At 41.4% G+C, this 19,301-nt stretch overlaps 1 protein-coding gene across 2 annotated transcripts in view; it reads left to right on the top strand.

The window, feature by feature from the left end:
- CELF2 (CUGBP Elav-like family member 2) overlaps positions 1-19,301 on the top strand; it is a 243,811-nt gene that overhangs the window by 101,744 nt on the left and 122,766 nt on the right. For both annotated transcript variants that reach the window (XM_084304250.1, XM_084304249.1), the window contains exon 2: positions 9,081-9,277. In XM_084304250.1, coding sequence (XP_084160376.1) covers positions 9,081-9,277 — 197 coding nt within the window. The remainder of the gene's footprint in view (positions 1-9,080; positions 9,278-19,301) is intronic.

Here is a 19,301-nt window from a genome sequence, read left to right as displayed (position 1 = left end):
GTTTTAAGTAAGAAAATTGAATGTCACAGCTTGCTTTAATTGTCTGTTTCAGATCTCCCATATATAAGCCCAGCTAACTGAAATTGGCAGGACCCTTAACAAGAGCAGTGCTGTGATCTTCCATTCCCTTTTTAAGGGAGCTATTTAGGTAAAGCAGCCTTGTCAGCCGTGAGCTGTTGGCCTCCCTCTCTTTTGACTTATGCTTTTGGGCCCTATGGAACCAGCTCTGTGCTCTGTGAAGCTCAGCAGCGAGTGGGTACAAGTGCTTACACACGTGGGTGCCAGGCTGAAAATATGTCATGCTGTAAAGTACTTCCTGCAATAATCATTCGGTTTTAGTGCACTGAAACCACTGCTGTGTTTCCGAACAAATGCTTGGAGGATTCCTTCCCATTTTCTCTATCCCTCCCCAGCTCCAGGACACAGGTTGCCATGAAATAGGCAAGACCTTGCAAACCTCAGAAGAACTTGCAGGTAACTGCCAGCCTGCACATAAAGCCTGCTGAAATTGTCACGTCATTAATTACTACATAAAAATATATATTTTTAAGCCTTCGTTATTGCTTTTGATGTTTCTGGGGGCAGAAGAAGGAGGAAGTTGAGTAGCAACTTAGTACATTTTGATTAGTAGGTGTGGAGAGAGAGACTGATGTTGTTGACAAGAAAACAGATGGTCTTACGTGTCCTGAATTTTAAAAGCCTGGTACTATTCTAATGTGGTTGTTGGCATGTCACAAATATATAAGCATTTGTTTGTAATCAAATCTTCAAATCCTTTTTTTTTTTTTTTTTTTAAGTAGCATCAATAAATGTTTCTTGCCATACAGAAAGAAGTAGTCTTCACTGCAGATATGTGTAAAGCAAAGCATTGATAATCCACACCGTTAATATTGAGCAGTCAGCCACTTGAAACTCTACTTCATAGGAAAAATGGTGTCAATCAGTGCCCCAAAACTGTAATGTCATTGTGCAAGTGCATCAGTGCTCTCTGTGGCCCTGTCCGACTTACAGTAATGTGGAGAGGGCCCCTTTGCAATTTGAGTCCAATTTAAACATAACATAAATTTTGCACAAAAGCTCAACCTCTGCTCCAAGGAGATTACAATGAGAAACATCAGTGTGGGGTACAGTAAAAGTGGAACAGAAAGTCACAGTCGCTGCTCATGAGCATCATAGTTGGGATGAGCAGCCAAGGTTCTCTTCTTGCCATAACAGAGATTAATGTAGAGATGGAAAAATGATAAATGAGAAGCCTTTGTTAATGCTAACCTATCCAGGCCAAAACCATATGTGCAGACATCCACCTGTTAGTTGGCCAACAGAAAACAGATACTCAAACATCACACTTTTGGTATTTATTGGTAATGTCCAAACTCATGTTATCTTTTTCCTGCTGCACGGAGTTAGAAATGCACCAACCTTACACCTGACAGCAACAGACCTAACCTTGTTTGCAGGTTTAATGTAGCAAATTCTGCTCAGGAAGCAAAACTGACTTCTTGGGTGGTTACCAAAGCTGCACTCTGTCTACCAGAATGGTGTTGCCTGGAGGACCTCATCCAGCCTTGAATTAATTAGCTCCCAAATCCTGCAGGAAAGCCTGGAAGAGAAAGGCTGGGCCTAATACACGGCCTCTCGGTGCAGATCTCCAAGCACTTTTAGTCATTCTTATCATGTGTCCGTAGAAATGAGTGATCCTCAACCCTCCACCTGAACAAGACAGGGGTCAAAGCCAAGAAAGTAAGGGTTAGGATGGGTTTGGCTTTCTTCAGCTGTTAAAGGGCAGCCGTCCTTTACCAAACACTGAGCTTCTACTAGTTTGAGTTTAGTAAAATCAACAGGCTAGTGTAGGCAAATACTTAAATATGCTGAAAGTAGACCATTATAAGTTTTATCAGCATAAACAGAAAGATACCACCCAGTCCTGACCTGTACAGATGGCGCGTTTAATTGTTTGCTGCCACTATTGGATGAACTAGTAATGATATTTTAATTGGTTTCCAAAATAGAGGACTTGAAAAAACAGCTCTTTCTCTCTCTGTTTATCTTCCCTTCTGCACTCATTCTTTCCCTTGTTTCTCTCTATATATGTGCATATAATCTAAATTTAAAATATATATTTTAATTTGTGTAAGCTTTGTCCATGTAGAGCACATGCATATCACTAAGCACTACTGCGTGTTCCAAAAAATAATTTTCCGATAAAAGAGGTCCATACACTAGCAGTAAGAGTTGAGACAGCTTGAAGTCACTACACTGAATATATATTTTTAAGATATTTGTGATTATGAGGTGTTTTTTTGTGTTTTTTTTTTTTTTGTTTGTTTGTTTGTTTGTTTTTCTGAAGGTGTGATATAGCAAATGTTCAAAGCTTTTGCAGAGTTACTGCTTCTTGACTCTATGGTTCTAGGAAGCAGTACTGTTGGTTTTAAACACATATGCAAAGGATGTTCACAATTCGGTTTGCAACCCCAGGCTCAAATCAAAGTGTTTTGGAATGGAGGTGGTGCAGCAACCAAGAGGCCGAGCACCAGAGCAGCCATTGGCCTCTAGAGGTAAATAGTTAGGAGTGAGCCTGGGGGAGGTTGTAGCCAGGTCAGGACAGACACGACCTCGTTAGCTTTGGTGAGCACAACTCAGGGCTAATTTTAGGAAGTCAACAAGCCTTGGCACAAAGGAGTGTCTGTGCTCTAATCTGCGCCACAAGTGCACAGGGTAATTGCATTTTAACATAGCTATTATTATGATTTCCATACGTATCCTTGATTCCTTCCTGTAATACTAATGAGGAATCTCTGAAGAATAATGTGTTGTATCTCAGGTGTATTCAGCTCTCTCCTGATGCTGTATGTGTGTGGTTTAGTACTTTTCCCATGTCACTTTTAGCATCATGAATTCTGACCCAGTTGTTTGAAAGATGCCTTCCTTCTGCTTCTCCTTCTCCCAGCCGGAATGTTTCCCATCAAGAAAAATTTCAATACAGGAAAAGGATTTTTTTTCCCTAGATTTTCACATCAGTCCTCCTCAGTGACAGGATGCTACTTCCTCACCCTACGGAAAATTTGCATTTAAGGCATGAAAGGGATTGCATGTACTAAATTTGGAACTGATCAGGAAGCAAGCAGTCCCTTCAAGACCAACGTTTTATCATGGTTCGTATGAGGCAAAATACAGAGTGAGTTAGCAAACCTGAGCTACAGCTAAACACTGACTCCACCAGAAAAAAATGACTGTGAAATTTAGATTGCTTGTCAGGGCAGAAAAAAAAGATTCCATTGTCTTAAACAACATTATGCTTTTACGGATAATTTCTGCAGACATGGAAGCAATGGGAGAAAAAACATCTTTGCATTTACCATTCAGTGCTTACATGAGCACTTGAGTATTATTAGCTATTGACAAGAATAAAATCTCCGCATTGGATGCCAGGTATTAAAAGCCATGAGAATTGTTCGTGTGGTTCATGTGGTCTGTGCGTGCAAGTGCTGTTGCTCTCTGCTGGATGGATGAAGAATTACTCGGCTCTTTGTTCAGGCTTTATGGGTCTTAAAGACGAAGAGAGAATGTTGTCTGAACTCAGAGCTTCTGTACCCCTCCTGAAATTGCAGTTGGCCTTTCAGGGTAGCAGAAACACAGCTGAGCAAGTCATGCAGCCACCAGAAGTTGTCACCCTGCCTCTGGGTGCAGGGAAACCTGGAGAATATTACTTTGTAGGCATTGCTGCATATGCGCTGCTTGTCCCACTGTGTGCTGTGGCATTAATCGGGTGCAATGTCAGAGTCATTCAGCAGCTGCCGGTATGGATATCTGTAACTTAATAATAATTATTATTATTGTTATTCTTACTAGTGGTTTATAGTTGTGCCAAAACCTGTACAAGACACAGGAGCAGCTAACGATTTATGAAACTTCATCTTTCCTCTGAGCTGCTGTTGAGCTACTGCCCTGTGAAAACACTGATGGGCCAGAAAGCTTCTGGATATTACTTTTTTTCCCCCAAAATACAGAGACCTGGTCATTTACGGCTTAAAAATATAGAACAGCTTCTTTTTGTTTTGTCTCATTTTGTTTTGTCAGAGGTTCTGGCCCTCATTTTGCTGGCCGAAATCCAATTTAGGTAATTACATTCTGTGTCTCTAAATCCCAACCCCCTGCAGTTTCCAATGGGGTATGGTATTGTTCTACCCTTCCTGGCTGAAATTGTTGTGCGATAATGCTCCATGTCATTAAACAGCTGCCGTCTGTCACCTTACGATGAAGCCATTCCTCTCTAAACAATGAGTTTATAAAACCCTTTTGGGTCCTTCCAGATAAAATTTGCTCATAAGCCAGCAGTTACAGTTTTCAAGCACGGTGAGGTGATGGTTGTCGTCTCTTCTGCCAGTGGTTGGAGTCCTTCGGAGTGGTGGTGTCCCTTCAGTCAACTTGTGCAGTACCCTGGCAGCTCAGATGGAAATATCTGTTGCTGTAAAACCTTGATGCTTCCATGCTAGGTTGGATTTAGTCAGCTTTACACTTGCAGCCTGCTCCTTAGCATGCTCTCGTTGTCGTTTTGGTGCTCAGGAATGAAGTGTTCTTCCAGGGATGTGCAGTTTGGTCGCGTACCATCGGACATGAAAAAGGCAAATCGCCAACAAAACAGCAAAGCCGCTGAAGTAGGGTGAGGACTGCGAGAGGAATTGACCAAAACAGAAGAACGGGAGGTGTTATGGCCAGGATTACAAAGGAATTGAAAACACGGTGTCATGCAAACCCATTCAGTCCCAATAAAAATGGGTTTTCAACACCTGGCTTGACACCTAGTTTGTGAATGGGAATGAGCGAGGATTAATGCCAAAGATCTTACCAGTGATGAATTTAAGAGGGTCCCTTTTGATCCAGACTTTGTTTCCGAAGCCTGCCTCTCTCTCTCCGTAGCGATCAGGTCACTTTAGCAGCCTGGCTGTAATTACAGACATGAATGGGAGAGGCAGAGAAGACATCCAGTGGGTTTTGCCGGGGCCCCTGTTTAAGCAGCAGTGATATTAAAACAATCTCTGGCTCCTCAAGGAGTGTCCCTGTCAACTTGCTGAAATGATGGAATGGTAGTTAGGTTATTAGAAGGAAAATTGGCACAAATTGAGAGAGAGGATGCTCTGGCAGTGACCACAAGCAGCCAGCGACTCAGTGGCTTAATCTCTGCCCTCGGGCTGCTCTCTCCAATACAGATGACACCTTGTCAGCAAAGATGATGTGCTGGGTCACCCTGGAGTCCAATGGGCTAAATTGGCCACAGAGGGAAGGGTTGCTGCGGTGTAGAGACAGCAAGCCACATAATCTAATTCTTCTTTTTTTTTTTTTTCTTTTTTTTTTTTTTTATGTATGTCATCATTTGGGTACTGACAGTAATTGTCAAGGGATTCTCTTCTCATTAGTGTCCCCTAGCCGCAGCTAGCTCTGCGCTCGTGCTTTCAAGAAGTAGTCCTGAGCTGTTGCAAGGCTTGCCTTGGCTCCTCTCGGAAAGTTTCATCCATCGTTTCTCTCCTGTGTTGTTATTTCCTGGGTAAAGTGAGAGGGGAAGATGGGGAAGGAAGGAGTCACTTTCTCCGAGAGCATTGCGGTGGCAGGGAGAAGTAACAAAACCCCTACAGCTGCTGGTGACTAAGAGGTTGTAATGCTGGGCAGCAACTGCCAGCGGGTGAAGATGAAGGCTGGGGGAGGAGAAGGGAACTCCTCTCTAGCAGAGATTGGCTGGGAGGGCATCAAAAATATTTGGTTGTATTTTGCACTGACCTGGAGAAGCTCAGTGATAGCTGAACCATCAAGTGGGTGTGCTTTATGCTTGCTGTTCCTTGAGTATTCTGCAGATCTGTAAAATATATAAAATAATTAGATTTTTTTCATTGTCATCTCCTTATTGTTTTATGCACTTATTTGGTTTGTCCAAGTGGGCTGTAGTCCTACTGCTGGCACTGGATGAGGATGCTCCTGCGAGTGCCATTGGTGTGACATCGCTGATGTACTCCTTAAAACCCCAACAAAGGGGGTAACCATTCCTCCAAGATGCTTGGTAGCCTTCATTTGCACTGAAGTCAAAGGAAAAGTAACTTAACAAGGAGCCGGCTGTGCCCTCTCCACGGGTTCAACTTGTTTATCCTTCTCCCCAAAATGTAGGCAGCTCAGTAAAACCCCAGCCCCCTGCAGTAGGAAAGAATTATATAGAAAAGTCTTAAGTTATGCTTGCTTTTTCCTAAATCTGCAGGAGTTAGCGGATTGGCAGAGCTGTCAGAGGATGGTGGAATTAAAGCTGGAGAAGTTTTAATGACTTGCCTAAGTTAATTCAGGCAGTGAGTGACACAGCCTGTCCCCCGGAGCGTTGTGTCACAGCACACAGTAACCTACACCTGCAGTCAGGGCGTTTAACCATCTTTACCCAATAAAACATTTCAGGAATATGATCGATGTAATTCCACTTCAGCCCCACCGAAGTAAAGAAAGTGCGTAAGCGTTGTGTTGAATTAGAAGAGATCTAACCCATGCCTGAACCTCAAGCTCAAAGCAGGAACTTGATGGTAATGGGGCAATTAACCTGAGTAAACAGTTAGAAGTGTAAGGTTTTGTGGTTTCCTCCAAATTGTCTTGTTAGTGATGGAAATTGTAGTGCTCTCGGTGGTAAAGGTGCTGTGGGTAAGGGAATAAGCAAAGGAATAAACTTGTTCTTTATTAAATATGACCTCTGCTGTAATTTAGGGCTAACATAGTAATTATGTGTGGATTTCTTAAGGAAGAGATCCAACAGAGAGACTAGATGAAGGGCATAATTTAAAAAGGAACTCAATTCATTTTTTAATGTAAACAAAGCAGAGAATAAATGAAGCGAAAAGTGAAGCTGATTTCTGAAGGAAAATACTTGCCTGAGTACAGGACAAAGCCGGTGGCTGCACAGCTCAGCCTTATCTTTGCAGGTCCAAAAGAGTGTGTGAGCATTTTCCTTGGCTATTTTAAGCTATAGGGCTGCAATTTACTTTTTATTCTTGTAGGGAAGGTTGTTTAACGCACTGGGTTTTACATAAACAAATAGGAAATAGAGTGGTTTTTCCAGAGGTCTAAATGACACATAGGTGCCTAATACCCCCTAAAAGTCTTGTGTGTTGTTCCCATTGGGCATCACTCAAGTGAGTTAAGGTGGTTTTTTGTCTCTTAGAGTTTGGGGTGCCGGTTATTTTTTTATTTTATTTTTTTTGTCTGTCAAGTATTAAGTATGTGTGGAAAATACAGCTTCTAATGCCTGGAGAAATCATGATGGCTGCATCGGTGTGCTTGGGACCTGTAGAGCATCTTCAGACAAAGAGCATGTGTAAAGCAAGAGAGGGCATTTGTGCATGAAACACAATAGAAAAGGCTGGGCCAAATCCTTCAGCCTCTTATTCATGCAAGGCTCCCAGTAGGATCAATAGGAATTTTGTCTAATAAATGAGTGTGATAAATCCCGTTGTCTGTTGATCAGTGTTAAAGACACTTCACAAGTGACAATCCTGCTTCTTGTTGTTGGTTTAAAATCTGCCTTTAATATAATTTTCTCCTTCCTGCAGTGAGTAGGGAAAGTGTAAAAGTTAATATGGGCATTTAATATGTTCAGGTGCGGTGTTCTTTCAAGGAGATGAAGCATGGAAGACTAAATAATTTGTCTTTGCACATTACAGCTGTGATGACACAAAGATATTTTTTTTTTTCTTGCCATTCTTTCATTTTTTCACACATATGATATCATTTGGGTCCAGTTATATAGGTCTGGGGCTCTTAAAGCTCTCCTCTAGGCATTTGCCCTTACCAATTGTCAAATGGATAACTTGTAATTAAAGCCAAGTTTTTTTTCTTAGTGGCAGGTGGCTCGGAGATGCCTGAAGTTTGGGATGATCAGCGTTCAGCATTGCTGCACGCACGCCTTCTTCCCCCTTTCCCCGGTGGGAAGATGGGAGGAGCACTCTGAAAGTCACATCTCATTAGCGTTCTTTCTTGAAATTTAAGCATCAAAAAACTATCATCATTACAGAATCGCTAGCCAAAGAATTAATTGAAATGGTTGCCCTTAATTATCAATAGTGGCACAAGGTGTTTGTTTTTTTTAAATTTATTTTTTAATTCAGTGTTCCTGTTCAGTATTTAAAATGTTTTGTTTTCCTTCTAAGAGTACAACTCTTCCTAAATCATAACATGTCATATGTCTCACAGAGTGGGGTTTTTTTGGTTAAGTGCTTTTCCCCAGCAAAAGTGTCGAGTTGTTTTGAACTTAGATGGACATCTGGAGATCAGATAGGGTAAAAATTTACGGGGTGTGAAAAATTTCAAACACTTAATGTCCTTTTCATGGAGAAAAACTTTTTGAAGCATCATTTTAGTTTCCTGAGCAAAGTAGGCAATCTTGCCACTGCTTTCTCCGTTTGAATTGTGCATTTTTTGTGTGCCAGGGTGCAATAAACAATGTGCTTTGGACTGGCACTCTGCAGACTGCTTTTCTTTTTTAAAGAGCGTAGGCAACTAATCGGCAGCATCCAGCCGCATAGCTGGAGTGTTTTCCATTCTAGGCAATATCATACTAATTTGATGCACACATGGATGCTTCACACAATCTGCAAATTCATCGCTGGCATCTTGCATTAGTCATCTGACAGATTGCCAAGTGTTTCATATTCCTTTCATGTGACTTTATTACAAAACACGCACACACACACCAGCACTGTCTTATTTCTGCCAGTAGCCAGTTTAGTGAGAATTCACTGCAGTTCTGTTTACAACAGCCATGGAGAGAAATCTGCACTTCCTTGCAACTCTCCTCCACTTTAAAATGCAAAAGTACCGCTCTGCGTTGTGCAGCTCTCTTCTTATATAATGACATTAAGCAGCAGCCTGCAGAGAAAACCAGACTCAATGAAAAATGTAATCGCGTTGTTTTTTGTTCGTAATACTTATGCTATTAATTAAATAGCAATTTTTTTTTCTGTTGTGTGCCAATTGACATCATCTTCTGCATCTAGTGCATATGAAAACTGCGTAGTCTCCTAACTTGCCTTTTCTTTTTCATCTCCTTTTCCACTTTCTAGTAACGGCACAGCTAACAAGATGAATGGAGCTTTGGATCATTCAGACCAACCAGACCCAGATGCCATTAAGATGTTTGTTGGACAGATTCCCCGTTCATGGTCGGAAAAAGAGTTAAAAGAACTTTTTGAGCCTTACGGAGCTGTCTACCAGATTAATGTTCTCCGAGACAGAAGTCAGAACCCTCCCCAAAGTAAAGGTACAGTAGTTGTACTCTGTTTGCTTTCAGGCTTTTTTTTTTTTTTTTTTTCCAATGGTCTCACTTTGTTTTAGGATTTACAGAGAGGTTTGTATCAGGGCTGTTTTGAAGCATACTGTGTCGAGCTGTGCAGCAGTCCTAAGAGGAGAGAACTCCTGAATACCTATCGATTACTGTCTTCCTCTTCTTCTTAAATTGCGGTTTAAATATCTGTTATCTGGAAGCAAGCATTCCAACTGTGCAAAAAATAACAAAAGATTGCCGTCCGTGTTTAAATTATTATTGCCAAGAGACATGGAAACCTGAACGGTCACTTTCCCAGGATTAGCTCATGAAAAATATAATTTTCTACTTCCTTTCATTTCCTCTCTTTGCACCCCAGGTGGGAATAATTTTCAGGATACAGAAGGGGAGAAAGGGTAGCAGTGGGCTCTTGCTACATCATTGCTCCAGAGGCAATAAAAATTAAAAAACAGTCGCCCTGCCCTTTTTCAAAAATTTGATTTTTTTTTGCAGTCATGTTAAAGGATTGATTTTTGGTACTAGTGTTTTTCTAAAAGAAAAGGCTTTGTGTTTTTTTTTTCTTTCTTTCTGCATTTTTTCACTCACGTATAAAGTATTTGTCCTTTGCTTTCTTTAACTGTATGTCTATGCATATTTAGGCATGTGACAATTCTGTGTACTATAGTTATGTAAGTATAGCATAGGCTTGCATGTAGACTTACAGTGAATATTTTGTTTCACACAATGCTTTTTCTCTCTACATACTATACTTCCATTTACACTTTGAGATTTTCCAGTTTCGTGTATTAAATTATTGCTAGCATTGCAAATAATTAGCACAGCTCAGAGGTACAGCCAGCTGTGCGTGCGTTGTGAGATTACTCAATAGTTATTCATTCTTAGTCCTCTCCTACCACTGCTTCTAAAAACCTTTATGGAGAATATCATAAAACGATTTTGTGGGCTAGCAGCTCACTACCGGTGCAAGGCAGCACTCCTGAGATTTCCAGTTCAGCGAGAGGCTATTGCTGTCGCATGCAGCACACAGCACAGCTTGGGTGCTCCTGCACTTTTGTGCAAAGTGCTGCCCAGACTCAGCATTTCCTCCTTGCCCCAGTATGTGGCTGAGGATCTTCTTGGTGGTCTCCTCTTTGCTGCCCCAATTTAAAGGTCCCTGTGCTTTGAGTGATATTAGTTCATTTTGGTTTGCCTACATGTGGCACTTCTAGTTAAAGGGATGGCTTTTTTATCTTGGTTTCACACCAGCATCAGGGAAGGGCTTCATGTCACCGTACCTTGCTGCTTACCAAGTCCCATACCAGACTGCTCTCTCCCACCAGTACCACAGAAGCAGAAGGTATTTTTTGTTGCAGTGTTTCAATACAGTTCTGCTTCCAGCTCCCTCCATTCCCTAGAACTGATGCAACTGAGCATGCAGACCCCTGCTACGTTAGCACAGCACCCTTGCCAAGTGTCTTTTTCTTGTAATGCTGGATAGAAGATGGTATTAAGAGGTTAGGCAACTGGATTTGCAGCAGTCCAGGCTGCTATGGATGAGCAAACTCCTACTTAGTTTAAACCACTAAAATGCTGAACTTTGAGACTCGACCATTTAGAAAGAACTGATTCCTGGGCCACAGAAATGCCTTCCCACTAAGCAGTAAATGAAGTGGGAATGATATTGTGGTTAGACAGAAGAAAGTCATTGATTACCGTTTCCGTGGTGTTTCCCGTTACATCGTACCTGTCTGTTAGGCAGCTGGGAGGCATGAGGATTAAGCACAGGTCATGCAAATCATTGTAGACTAATTATGAAGGCTTGTAGTCCCCATGTTCAATATTCATTTTGAAAGGTGGTTTTGGGTTGTTTTGTTGTTGTTTGGGTATTTTTTTGCTTAGACTCTTTTCAGCCACTGCGACATGATGCTTTTATGTCACTTCAGACATTATATGTTTTAATAAGCAAATGAAATTAATCCTCAAGAAAGACAGAATAACCTTCAGACTTATATTTCCCTGACACAGCAGCGAGCTCCCCCAGTGGTCAGCCTTTCCCGTGGAAGCTCTGGAGCAGTGAATCTCCATGCTGGCTCTGTCCTTCCTCCTGGCTGAGGCTGCCAGCAAGGTTGCCAGATATAGAAACCGCTTGAGTTTCGTGTGGGTATCTCTTGACTAGGAACGATTTGTATTTTCTTAATCCAGTAGCACAAAGGATTCTGTGTGAGAGATTAAGGTTCTGTTATAAACCAAAAAAAAAGCCCTGAAAAATGTCTGATAGTCTTCTTGTCATCACAGTGCATGAGAAATGCATCGCCTATGCCATGTAAATGTTTTTTCTTTAATGAAGCTGAGTTTGGGCTTTTTTAGGGGATGTGGGTGAATTCCATGTCCTCCTTCTGTGCAAACAGCCACACGAAACAACCTTTTCTATTTCACTTGAGCCAGATGGATTGGGGTAATCCAAGGCAGCTTCCTGCCCACTGTCTCTGCATCACCTCCAGCTTCATGGAGCAGTGCGTCAAAGGGATGCTGGGGCAGGGTGGCAGTGGAAAAAGTCTTTCTTCTATTTCATTGCGTGGCCATGGCTTTGTGTCATGCCAGACATTCACAGGCCGTATGCCTGTGAATATATCACTCAGATTTATTTTTTTCTGAATATTCTTCAAGCCATGAATTACAATGATGAAAATGCAAGTTAGTGTTACTATGCCACGTGGGGCTGGTCCTTTCCTTTGAAGAAAGGCATTTTGATTTTCGAAAGATTTCTCTTGTACCAGACGAGGGCTGTGTATTTCTGTTAGCTTGGCCAAGGGGGCTTCTCCAATTTGCGCAGGCTTTTTCTCTGATGAGCTGTTTATGAAGCTGCAATCTGAGTCTCTCCCGATTCTGTCAAAAATAACCATCGGCTGCTTCTCTCTCTCCCGCTGTTATTAAGGCTGCCTTTCATACCCTCCAACGACAGACGGCCTACTTCATTTCTTTCCTACTTGTACTACTTGCCAGCTCCGCAAAGCTGAAGCTGGAGGAAGAGGAGGAAGAGAGGTAGAAAGCCAAGTTTTACTCATTTTGGAAAAAATAGAGGAAAGCCACATTACTTCCACAGAAATACCACTGCTGTGCAGCTTTGTTAATTGGATCTTATGCCACAGGAATGGCTGCATTTCAATGGGTGATGGTCAAATATCCTCCTTAAGTAAGAACCTCATCTTGCTTTTCAGAGCCTGCAGTTCTCTGGTTCTTTTTGAATGTGTGAAAGAGCTCAGCAAAGTAATTTGACTTTATGTGTTTATCCCCTGTTGTTTTGTAAGACTTTTTCCTCTTTCTACAGCAAGAGAAATCCGGGGGATTAGGTAAACTAAATACACACAAAAAAAAAATTGGCAGGAAATCCTGCAGCACTGAAATAAATGGCACTTCCAGCTTCTGAGGGCTAAGGGGATTCAAAGTCTCGGCAGATCAGCTGTCTCTGTTCCCAGTCCAGCTTGCTCCCTTTGTATAATTTATTCTGGGTGGATAGATGACTTTTTCAGGGTAGTTATTAAAAAGAGCTTCTGTAAGACCTCAAATGCAGCAAGCTCGATGTGAAGGCAGAATCCAGTGCCACCAAGGTTTCTCCCCTTCCCTGCTGCTCTTATAAGCTGGAAAGATTTCCCTTACTGCTTTTGTTTTAGAGTTGCAGTGCTGAAACAGGCAGATGGCACAGGGCTACTTTCCCCCATTGAGATGCAACAGAAGTGTCTCGGGTCAGAGCTGCGATGTCGTTTTTGTGCCTTGCCTCTGTTTCCACACCTGTTAATTCTTGCAGGGATCGAGAACCCCCCGAACTAGCCGCATGAGGCCGAGCCTGCTTGTGCAGCAATCTCATGCCAGAAAGCAGGGGAAAGGCACCAAGAAACAACTGCCTCTCGCTTTCCTAGTAGCCTTTCACAGACCCTTTATCAGATTAGAGGGAGGATGCTGAGTGAACAAGGATGTGCTGTAGTTAAAGGCCAGTGTTTATTATTATCCTATTTAACTTGGTAATTTAAGTCTACCGGGAAGCAAGTAGAGGAATCTGATAATGAGGCGTTCATCTGCTACATCCAGGCAAGACAGGATGGGCAAAGCACATCGGAGGCAGAAGTCATCTGGCTCTACTGGGTACCAGTTTGGCTACAGGTTAGCCCTTCAGAAATCCTCCTGCTCCTGCAGGCAGGAGAAGCAGCTCCCCAGCTCCAGCAGACCCCTCATCCCTGCTCAGTGCCCCATTCTCTGCAGGACAGGAGGAGAAGGGGGAACTCAGGCAGTCCTGCATGGGACCAGAGCAGTGAGACTCAGCTTGGCACACAAACCCACCCTGACCATCCCAAACAGCAGCAAAGGCGTTAACTGACTGCTCCTTGCCTGCCCTTGCGTCACTGCTCAGCGGATTGCACTTTGTGTTTTTGCTCCGAGAAGCAATTTCAATGCACTGTGTTTTGCAAAACTATTTTAAAAGCTTCCTTCAGCCAGCGCTGCAGGAGTCAGGGTTTCTTCACACATTTTCCACTGACTTATTTTGAGTTTTGAATGCTCTCACAGGTCCCCATGATTGTTGTCTAGCTCTTGCAATCTGATGATTTTGTCCCAAGCACATATGCTGTCAAAACTGCAGGACTGGGGCCCGCAGCCTTTATGCATGCATGTTTTAGACTAAATTTTAGTGATCACAGCTGAGTGATCTTCTGTTATAAAGTTGGGCTTGAAGTCTTTCATGCGCTAGATTGAAAAGTGCTTTTTTTTTTTTTTAGCAGGTGACATGTACACAGTATAAAGTATTGCACAACAAAGACTGGCAAAAGCCAGACACTGCTGTTAGGTGCAAGTACAATAGGGAGGGGAGAGCAAGTGATAAAGTGGAGTTTTCAACTGTTCAGTTTCTTACCTCGGGGTGCTGAAATTTAAACCTTAAAGAGACTTAATTCTAGAATTTTATATGGGTCATAAGTAGCGTTATAAAATATGTTGTAGATGTGAGCTGATTTTTATAAAAAGTAATTTTTATTCGACAAATCTACTGGAGTTTTCAAGAGGTTTTTTTCTGAAAGTGGACAGGTGTGAAATTGTGTATATAATCAAGCTGGATTTCCCAGGGGCATTTCACACAGCGTCACATGGGAGACTAATACATACGGCTGCTGGTGAAGCAGAGAAGGGCCCATTTTCAAACGGAGAAAGGAGCTGGTTAGATGATCGAGGGCAGATTAGAATGGGGAAAGGTTACGGGCCAGGGGAAAAAAAGGGGCTGATGATTGGAGAACCACAGGGACTGGTATTGGAGATCGATACTTTTTCACTCTCTATGTAAATAGCTTTGACAGAGAGAACCACTAAGTTGTTATCCAACTTTTTGGATCATGCAGATGGGGCTGGATGGGGGAGAAGCCACCTGATAACCTGGAGCAAACAATCCAATACAAAGGGACTCAGCCAGGTAAAACGAACCATGAGCAAGAAGAGTAAATTTGAGTTTTGAGTGAACACGGGTGTTGAATGAGTGTATTTTTCAAAGATTCAAGAGCAGGAGAGGATTTGAAGAGTGCACATATCATAAAAGGACTAACATGGTGTTTTGTATCCGTGTGGTCAAAAAGGCACTGAAAATGCGAAGCTATATAAATGGGACCATTGAATACAGCTTTCAAGGAAATACCATACCACTTAAAGAAGGATTTTTTTGATCATGTTTTAAACTACAGTTACCAATATTTAGCACCATTCTATAGAAAAGGGCAGAGGTCCAGAGAAGAGCAGCATGATTTTATATGAAGTCAGAAAGGGTTAAGCTACGGTGAAAGGTCTAAGAAGGTTAACTTGTAAAGGGCTTCAAGCATTGACTTACAAGAAAGCTAAAAGGAGAAAAGCTGTGGAAGAATACAGGACTGTACCTTGGTTTGGAAAGAAAAAGTTATAAGGGGATATGATTGAAGTTTCTGCAGTGTGTTGAAGTGCATTCCGAAGGCAGGAATAGATCAGCTCTTTCAATTAATATTGAACCCCAGGACTGCACAGCATAGACTTAAGATTGAGAAACAGCAGGCCAAAAGGAAAAAAAAAAAAAATTCTTAAGTCAAGCTTTCTTCTTCCACATGCAGAGTAGAGAATGGTCTTCCAGAAGCAGCAGTAAGAAAAGTTCCTAAAGAAACTTTTCCCCTTCTTGCTTCCATTTAGTATTTCAAAAGTGTGCCTGGAGCTGTATGGGACATGACTGCCCCCCACATCCCAGCACAGTTTCACCCCATAAGCAGGACAGGCTGCCTGGGCTGTTTGACAGTGGTTTATCTACACCCAGCTTCAAGAGGGTCTGCGATTTCTGGTGACCCCTGATATTTTTGGATGGCTTTGAATAGAGGGAGCAGATGAGGATAAAATCCCATCGCATGCCTGACTGCAAACCTGTTGTCCACATAAATCATTCTCACTGTATGTTCCCATCATTGACTACGGCAAGAAAGTCAGCCACTTTTAGTACCAAAAAGTATCCCAGCAAAGCAAAGCCCATCTAGTCAGCCTGTGCAGAAGTACTGGAGCGTTTTTGTGCACATACTGTAATAGGACTGGGGGCCTTGTGCTTGCAAAACAGGAAAAGTAGAGGAAGTTGGGGGGATTGGGTAGAGCATGTGGTTTTGGTTGTGATATTTAAAGAGGGAGACAGAACATAAAACCTTCCTTACCCTTGTTTGTCAAGTTCCTATATACAGCATGTGAATGACTGAAGCCCTACAGAATTAAACTTTATTTTTAGACATCATTTATCTTCCTGTTTTTGCAGTATTTATCACAGCAGGAGCTTGGTCCAGAAGTGAGGACTCTAGGTGTTGGTGTAAGAAATTAATAAAAATAACACATCTCTAAGGGATTAAAGTAGATTGCTTTGGGACTCGTCGGTTGTACAGTTTTGTACAGTTGCAGCTTAACTATGATTTACAACTGTATATGAATTTTCAAAATTAAGTTAAAACTGCATAAGCACACCGCTAATTAAATCTATGCTGAAAAAAGTGCATAAACTTGAGTAAACTACATGAATCAGTTTAGTTAAATTGATAGAAAACCCATACACAGATGAGCCCTTAGAAGAGAAGGACTTCATAATCAATTGTGGTTTTCTTAATAGATCTCTAATGTTCCTATCTGATAAACACTCGGGGAAAAGGCACACTAAGTAAAAGGATGCTTGAGTTTCAATTCAAGCATGAAATAAATCTGAGCACTTTCCAGATACCTTTGAAAATGCCAGGAACACAGCTGAAAATATGTGTTCAATTTTTCTGATTCTTTGGATAAACAAAAAAAAAAAAAAAAAGGAAGGTTGTGTCTAGTTGTTTTTTAATTATTTTTACTAACAATTGAAGGCTAATGATTGAGAACTGGGGAGCTTAAACAATAGTGTCTGTTGTTAACACAAAGCTGGAAAATAATATATTGTACAGTAGCTAGAAAAGGCAGGCAAATCTTTGTTATAACGTTAACTTCTTCAGCACACCATACAGAATTTACATACAGAATATTTTAGAACTTCACAAAAAATCCCAAATGTTTTTAAAATATAAATGGGTAATCTGTTTTTAGTAATGCCGTCATTACATCAGAAAGAACACATAGGGAGGCAGTAAAACAGCCTGAACTTTCAATAAAATTGAAAAAAACAGCTAATCAAATTTCATTGTTGAATCTGAATAATATGCCAAACCTCTCTCTCACAAATACATAATCTCAAAGGCAAAAATTGTAGTGCATGGAAAAAATCTAAGTCAAGTCATGCACGCACTTGCACACAGGAATTAATCAATGGATATAATACCCAGACATAAAATCACATACGTGTTTAAATATTTTCCAGATTGGTGCCTACATTTAAAATATGTACCTCTGCAATAATGCAAGACAATGTCAGTTTGAGATTTATGGTATCCAGTTTCTTCAGTTGCATATTAAAGCTCACATCAATGAGTTTCAATCCTTTTATGACATTGTTGTGGCACTGAAATTCTTTCCCGTTCCAATTTTCTATTAAATGAATAAACATGCAATATTTATCTGCTTACCACATGAAACGTGATGTGTGTTTTGTTAAAGAACAATGGTTTCCAAAAAACCCTTCCCTTGTTTTATATAGTTTCTAATTCTATTCAATTCTAATGTTTGCACCATTTGCTCATGACATAGTAGGAGGTTTTTGCAAAGGATTTGAGGATGAGTCTGAAATCTTCACATGCTTTGGCATGGAGCTCAAAGGAAGAAAGCATTTGACAACTGAGCAGTGTTAAAAATGAAGTGTGATTGTGGAGTAGCCTTACGAACATGCCTTTCAGCTGCACTGCAGCTTCCAAGTCTCTCATTTCCATCTCATTGCTTTCTTATTCTGCTCCTGTCACCCCCCTAAAACCACACACAAGTGCACATCCACACGTATGCACAAATAAATAAAAACCTAAAATGTAAACCCACAATGTGAGAAGTTTTGCTCCTGAAAAGATGGAATGGCAGGCTCCAGAACAGGAGGAATTCCTCTGGCACTGTTGAGATGGTGTGAGAGCCACTTAAATATTACAATGATGGGTCACAGTAAAAAGCTGGAGACCATGTAAAATGTTTTAGTATAAACATGTCATCAATTTTCCTCATTCTTTACATGAATTTTAAAGCACAGGGAGAGCCTTGTAAGATGTCTGTTATTCTTTATTATTTTGAAATGTATTACAAAATGAATGTATGTGTAGAATTTGCAGTGTCAATTAAATTCTGGTTTATTACTCCCAAACTGACTGCACTGGACCTTGCCACCCTGCACTTTGGGCTGGGGCAGGATGGAGAAAGGACAATGCTGAGTTTGCTTCAGGGCTGGTAGGACCCATGACCTGCTTCGTGCCAGACTTCTGTGGCAGGGATGCCAGGAAAGGCTGGGCAGTGCCAGCTGTAGTATTACTGGGTTTTTCAGACATCTGCCCATTCCATAGTGCACTGTAAGCATCAGCATATTATTTCAAAAGACTAACAAATAAATCCCTAAGGATCAAGCCTGTTAGTGACTTGTAAACCAGGTTTGAGCTTAACTCAAGCCAGTCAGCTATGGGTGGAAGGCTGAATATGCCATATAAATCTCCTGCTCTGTCTACCTCAGTGAAAAAAGGCATTTTCAGGAATCTGTGTCTTTCTAATTACTTATAAAAACACTCTGAGAAAAGCTAGTGAATAAATTAAATTTGAATGTTTCCAGTGGATCTTTTCAGGTTTTCACTGAACCTAATTACTGTCTAATCTAAGCCCATGAGTATGCAGTTTTAAGTGGGACGTTAGACTTCCACACTGCAGATTAAACTCTGTGGTGCATAAATTCGTTATTATTTTTGGAGGAAAAAAACTTCAGCGTCTACTACCTCGTGGTTTTCATTTAAAATAATGACTGTGTCCAAGTCATGCATTCTTTCAGAAGAATAAGATGAGCTGTAAAGAGGTAGGAGATTTTTTTATAATAAACCGTGTCTCTTATTTGCCTAACTGAACTGGGCAAATTTATGTTTCAAGCGACAATTAAACCATCCTAGTAGCTCAAGATGTCATGCTTTCAATTGCAATTTTAGGGAGCTGTACTGCAATAGGGAGTAGATTAATATAAGGTACTGCCTGCAACTTCATGGCTGTGAGGATGAGCACCGTAAGGAGCAGCAACGCACCACTGCTTCAGCTGCACTTCTCGAGTGTTTTGCAAAGGGAGACAAATATCATCACTCTGTTTATACCAGCTGGCAAAAAAATAAGATACAGAGGGCTGTGGGGACTTTTCCCCAAATTGTTGAGTGACTTGGAGCAGGCAGACAACAACATTCTGCCTGTGCCTGAATCAAATCTGCTGCCTTCATTTTCAGTGCTCGAATCCCTGAGCTCTTTCGACACAAAGATTTTGTTATGTTAGCAGTGCCCAGGTGAGCTCTGCATTGGTTTGGTCACGTATTAAGCAGCTCTGGTGAGGACTGCTGTCAGAAAATGAGCGTGTAGCACA

This window comes from Netta rufina (assembly GCF_964035555.1).
Source record: "Netta rufina genome assembly, chromosome: 1".
In the NCBI taxonomy this organism is placed as follows: domain Eukaryota; kingdom Metazoa; phylum Chordata; class Aves; order Anseriformes; family Anatidae; genus Netta; species Netta rufina.
Note: the sequence above shows the minus strand (reverse complement) of the source record. Positions and strands in the feature narration are given on the sequence as shown.